This window comes from Myotis myotis, unplaced genomic scaffold (assembly GCF_014108235.1).
Source record: "Myotis myotis isolate mMyoMyo1 unplaced genomic scaffold, mMyoMyo1.p scaffold_m19_p_2, whole genome shotgun sequence".
NCBI lineage: Eukaryota > Metazoa > Chordata > Mammalia > Chiroptera > Vespertilionidae > Myotis > Myotis myotis.
The window spans coordinates 210,766,220-210,772,219 of NW_023416324.1; the positions used below are offsets into that span (position 1 = coordinate 210,766,220).

General features: G+C 52.1%; 1 protein-coding gene across 3 annotated transcripts in view; it reads left to right on the forward strand.

Annotated features, from left to right (window-relative positions):
• The window catches only part of C2CD2 (C2 calcium dependent domain containing 2), a 51,671-nt gene extending 45,987 nt beyond the window's left edge, over nt 1-5,684 (forward strand). For 2 of the 3 annotated variants that reach the window (XM_036351406.1, XM_036351408.1), the window contains exon 14: nt 1,984-5,684. In XM_036351406.1, coding sequence (XP_036207299.1) covers nt 1,984-2,204 — 221 coding nt within the window. In that variant the 3' untranslated portion in view covers nt 2,205-5,684. The remainder of the gene's footprint in view (nt 1-1,983) is intronic. The other variant, XM_036351410.1, reaches the window with a different exon arrangement.
• Nucleotides 5,685-6,000: the final 316 nt, after the last annotated feature.

Below are 6,000 nucleotides of genomic sequence, written 5' to 3' on the forward strand. Positions count from 1 at the left end.
CATATATTCTTTATTCTTTAGTCTTTAACTTTGCTAGAACCAGGGAAAGATTTTGTTCCCTTCTTCCTGTCCCCCTTTACAGTTTTGGTTATTTGCCTCAAATTTCACATAACGTGGCTCCCAGTTTTACCCTCGGGAGTCGTTAAGGTGGTGGGTGAGTCTTGCTTCTTGCCTGTTGGGTGGAGCAGGCAGCAGGGATAAGGGAGTTAGGTTTGGAAAGCCCACCAGCCCGGCTCCTCTCCAGACTGTGGGCCCAGAATCAGGTGCCGTGTACCAGGCTATTAGGCATCGTTGGTCAGGGTTCTCGGAGCACCAGAGCCAATAGGCTCCATACCAGGGAATGGGCTCGGTGACTCTGGGGGCTGACGGGTCGGAAATTGAAGGCGGGAGACGCAGTAGGAGCTGACGAGGGTCTGGAGGCAGAATTTCTTTTCTCCGGGAAACCTTGGATTTTGCTCTTTAGGCATTTAGTGGATTGGGTGGAGCCCATCCACAGTACAGGGTCATCTTCAGTTCAGGCCACTGGGGTGTATGAGCCCCCCACGCCCACCACGTGCCTCCACAGCCACACCCAGGCCAGGTTTGATGGGATCCCCTGACACAGAAAACTGACCGCACAGGAGCGCGAGCCAAGGCAGCTCCATTTAGTATTCCTCCCTGCTGAGGAGCTTGCTATGCTATGGCAACTAACCCCTTACCAGGGTGTTGTTCTAAGAGAATCCACACAAGGGCACTATGGCAACTAATCCCTTACTAGGTTGCTTTTCCAAGATTGTCCACAAGATTGTGCTGTCATGACTAATCCCTTATTAGGCTGCTGTTCCCAGTGCGCCCACAAGAGGTCGCTACGGGGACCAATCCTTGCCAGGGTGCTGTTCCAAGAGAGTCCACATGAGGGCACTATGGCAACTAATCCCTTACTAAGGTGCTGTTCCCAGAGTGTCCACAAGAGGGTGCTATGGCGATTATTCCCTTACTAGGGTGCTGCACCCATCGTGTCCACAAGGTGGCGCTGTCATGACATCCCTTTCTAGGGTTCTGTTCCCAGAGTGTCCACCAAAGAGCTCCATCGCAACTAATCCCTTACCAGAGTGCTGTGCCCAGAGTGTCCACAAGAGAGCGCTATAGTGACTAAGCCTTCATGGGGTGCTGTTCCAAGAGTGTACACACGAGGGCACTGTGGCAATAATCCCTTACTGTTCCCAGAGTGCTGTTCCCAGAGTATCCACAAGAGGGCACTAAGGTGATTAATGCCTTACTAGGGACATAGTGGGTATTTTTGTGAGTCTTGGCTGTTGAAGAACTTGTCAGACCTGTCTATCAGGAAAAGAGTGAATTGCCAAATTATCCATAAAGCTCCCTCTGTGATCTGCAGGTCTGTCTTCTTTCAAAGTCACTAACACCTCCATGAGTGGTAATGAACTTCACAGACTCGCTGGACAGGCTCCCTGACCTTGCTGGGCCTTGGTTAATGGGATGTTAAGCTAATTTGTGAAAGGGTAAGATTAGTGAGTTCTGTTGCCGTGTTAGCTTGCATTTGGTCTTTAAGGAATCCTTGCTGTTGAAATTATTTGTGCTGCTGCTAATTTTTTTTCATTGCATATTCCACTCCCTATTACATACAGATTGGTTGAACCATACCAAATCAGGGGGTAGGGGGCTGGGGACCCCAGTGGCCAAGGCCAGGACAGGCTGCTGCCATCTGGTTAGAGTCAATGATAGAAATCCCTGCCCTGGCATGGATACCAGGTGATAGTCCAGCTCACTGCTTCTACTTTCATAATCCTCCTTTCAGTTCATCTTGTGTTTTGCACAAGCCAGACACCAGCCGTTTTCTCACGCAAACAGCGGTGCTCCTGGAGTAATGAGCTGCTTATTAGAGTCATTCGCGTCTCCTCTTTTCTTTTTCACCTTGGCCCAGTCCCTCCAGGGTTCCTCTCGCCCACAGCCCCGCTGACCAGCCCCTGTGCTTTGCTCTTCCAGGAGGCATTTTAAGGAGAGGTGCAAAGCTCTTCTTCCGCCGGCGGCATCAGCAGAAGGACCCCAGCCTGAGCCAGTCCCACAACGACCTGGTGTTCCTCCAGCAGCCGGAGGGGGCGCGGAGGAAGGGGGCCACGCTCTCCAGGATCCTCAACAAGAAGCTGCTGTCCAAGCACAGAAGCAAGATTGCCATGAACGGCGCCCCCAGGGACCCCGGGGTGTAGGTCCAGGTGGGCGGCCTCCTTCGTGGCGATGCTGGAGATGTGGACCCGCTAACGACCCGCCAGGACGGAGTGGGATGCCAGCAGGCCGGTCTAGCTGGGGTTTTCCCGGCAGTGTCGCTTTTTGAAGGGGAAGAAAAGTCTGAGATTTCCCCAGAGAGAACTGACCGAACCTGTTTACCACCCGACGCCAGAGGAGGGGGGACTCCGCCCGGCGGCTGAAGTTCAATGTCGGGAGGAGGTTTCCATTATGAACTAGAGAACACAGTGCAGTGGGCGTGGACGGGCCAGGCTGGGGCCTCAGTTTCACCCACGCGCTGCTCCAACGGGTATTGCTTGGGGTCCACGCCTGGACCACGTCACAAGGAGCAGACGACCCTCTGTGCTGTCACTGCGAACGATGCATAGGTCACCTCTTCTGTTGGCTGCTCAGGACAGAACAGTGCAGCGGGCCCCGGGGCCAGAGAGGTGGGGCACAGGCAGATTTGGGTGAATAGAGAAATTACGATAGGAATGGAAACACTATGACAAATGTGGGAAGACATTTGCCTTTGCTATTAGCCATAGAACTTGAAAAATTATGCAAATACTAAATATATCCTATGCATATTATGCTGAACACTTTCCTAAGTGTACGTTGAGCCTATTTACAAGTGGGAGATATATAAATTCTTATATGGTTTTTACACTTTCTCTAGTGTCCAAAGCTCTAACGGTGGACTTTCCCCCTGTCTGGCTCACACGAAACGGGTGCAGCGCGCCTCTCCAATGCACTTAGGAGCAGTAAGTGACAGCCGAGAGAACGTGGTACCCACACACACATACCTGGATTTTCTCTCGTCCGACGTTGGTTTGCCAAATATTGCCAGTAGCTGAAACAAAGTACTTTTTGGGCAAAAGAGGAAATTATTTTATGTCTCAGGTGTGAGTCTTAGGAAGGGAAGTTTAGTGAAACACGGGCCAGGCTTGCATCCGATTCCTTCCAGGAGCTCGTCTGAATTCTACTGTGAACAGACTTGGCAGACTTTGGGGGGAAGGTGTGTTTTTATTTCCAGTGGATCAAACGATAAGCTTGCTATACAACTTCAATATCCTCCGTGACTTTCCAAGCACATCCCACGGCAGGAGCCACTTGGGTTCAGTCACAGTTGTCACGCTGCTCCACTCCTGAAAGTGCCACTTGCGGGAAACGGGCTCGTTAACAGGAGTCATCGTCAGCGTGAAGGGTGCTGACGGCTTAATCAGAGTCATCTCCCCCCAGTGAGCTGTAAAAGGCTGTTACGAAAACTCAGCCTCTGTCACGGATGTGAGTTTGGGGGGACTCCTCTGTACAGACACTTCTGTTAATCCTCAAACATCTATTTCAGGGGTAAGAGAGCTCTTGATGAGCTAAAACCTTTCTAAAACCAAAATTATAGAATCCTTTCCTTCCTTTATGTGGAGGGAGGAATTGGAAGACTGCATTAAGAATTTCACTTTAAAATAATACATATTTAAAAATTCTTAGGTGTCCCAGCAATCAAGGGACTGTAAAGTGACTTTTTTTTTTAACCATACTTTGTTTTTAAAGATGATATTCCAATTTTAATCATTGTAAAGTAGCACCTGTCATTATGAAATACATGAATTCCAAACTCATCCCCAGGGTCAGCAACCACTACAGGCCTTTTTGGGACCGAGGGTCGCTTTAACGTTCGTTGTGTTTTGCTTGAAGGATTCCTGTCCTTTCTCATGGTAAGCGGACATGGAACACGCACGAATTAATTCTAAGGGGACTGATGTGTGAGAAGATGACACTGGTCAGAAGTTCTTAGTACAGTTCCGTGTTTAAGTTTGGAATTGAGAGGGACTCAATCAGCTCCAGTGTGAAGGTATCAGAGTTTTAGACTGAGTTTTTCTCGCTCTCAAAAATCAAAACACAACCACAACGTTTCAGCCATTGCCGTCCCCAGATCGGCCCCAGGAGCACCCTGTCCACTGTTTACTCTTCGCCAAGGGCTCCGCTTCCTCAACGTCCTCGTGACTTGAAACCTCTCCGGGCTCCTGGGAAGGTGCCCGGCGGGCGGGCTCCCTCTCACCCTCGTGCGTGAAGCGAGTGAGTGGACGCGGAAGAGAGCGCGTCGTCATGAGGTCCATGTTTCTTCGTGTGTGCTGGGTACACGTGAGACCTCTGTCCTGAGTTTGATCCGGGAGCCCGTCCTCCAGGCGCACACACTGGCCGCCATCCTGGCCTTTCCTGACGTTTCAGAGGCAAATGTAGCGGGAACAGAAGGACAGATGCCGTCAGGCGGCCCCGCGAGGCAGGGCTGTGTCTATACTGTGAATGTGTCCTTCCCGAGCTGTGTATCCAGGTTTGTTTCTTAAAGGTGTCGGGTATTTATGTTAAAGTCAATGTCACTAAGGTGTAATACCAATTACGATAACACACCGGATACAAAACACACTAATTTGTGAGTCACCGATCCCCTTACCCTTTCCACACGCTTTAGTGGCGTGAGGGCTCGAGTTTTGGTTTTGATGAAATTTTTTCAGAGTGATTCCTCATGAACACTCATCGGCCCGGTCCATCTGGACCCGGAGCACACGCTGGTTGTAACACGCTGGCTACGCTTCCGCGCTTTGCGTAAGGACCCCCCTGTGGTCTTTGTGGAGGAAGGAGATGGAGTTTGCGCGGGCTTTAATGTGGCATTAACGAAAGTATCCGTCTCGCTGTTCTGTTCAAAACCTGCTGTGAGGGAGGTTTAGACAGAGACTTCACTTAGATCCAGGCTCAAGTTGAAGTTCAAAGCCAGCCTGGGGTTCCTGGGGATGGCCGCCAGGCCAGGCGCAGCCAGCCAGTCACAAATTAGAAGCCTGCCCAGATGGTGATGGAGCTTCTGGCCACATGGGGAGCAGAGTCGCAAATCTTGAGCAGGAGAGGAAGGTGAATGTGCACTGCTGCGCCCAGTGCGATGCTCCCTGAGTAATAGTCTCACGGCCCTGGGAACCTCACTGTACAAGCTGGTGGGCACTGGGGGTCAGGACGCTTACCTCCGCCAGGTGGCAAGCAGACCCCGATGCCACTGCCCAACCCGCCCAGGCTGGGTACCGAAGTGAGGGGCACAGGGACCCGCCCGCTAAGACCTGCACAGCAGACTTGGGTCCCCCGGGTCCTTTCCCGAGCATCCCTCCTTCCCGTGTGAGGAGGCACCTGCCCAGCCCGCCAGCTTCCCACCGTCGGGAAAGTACCATTTATAACGGAGGCTTGTGCTTTTGTTGCCCGATGTCACACTGAAGTTACATTTTAAAATGGGAGAAAACAGGTTTTCTAGGGGAAAGGGCTGGCTTGCCCGCTGGTTGATGAATTTGCAAGACGATGATTGTATTCCTTGGTAGCACTTTAGAACCCGGTTCCAGGCCCGCGCCAGCCCTGCAGTGGGTTCATCTGGAGAAGATGTGGCTGGGACATGGGTGCTCTTTAAAGAAATAAACGTGCACATGGAACACGGAAATCTGAGGGTTTTTTTGCCGAGACCGTGAGCTCCCGCGTTTCTCTGAGCGGCCCAGCACCCGGCCTTGGTTGTGTCGGCGTCTCAGCCATGACCGTGACCGCACGTGACCGGCAGAGTCAGCTGGCGGGAGGAGGGAGGTGTCCTCCTCGCTGGGCTCCTGCCCCAGCAGCGGCGGCGAAGGCTAACCCACTTACTAGAAGGAAACGTTTGCAGTGAACTCTCGGGTCATGGTGAATTGTGGGGGCCACGTGGCCTGGTCCCCCAGCAGCGAAACCTGGCGCGAAGTGGCTGTGGGACCCTTGGTGACC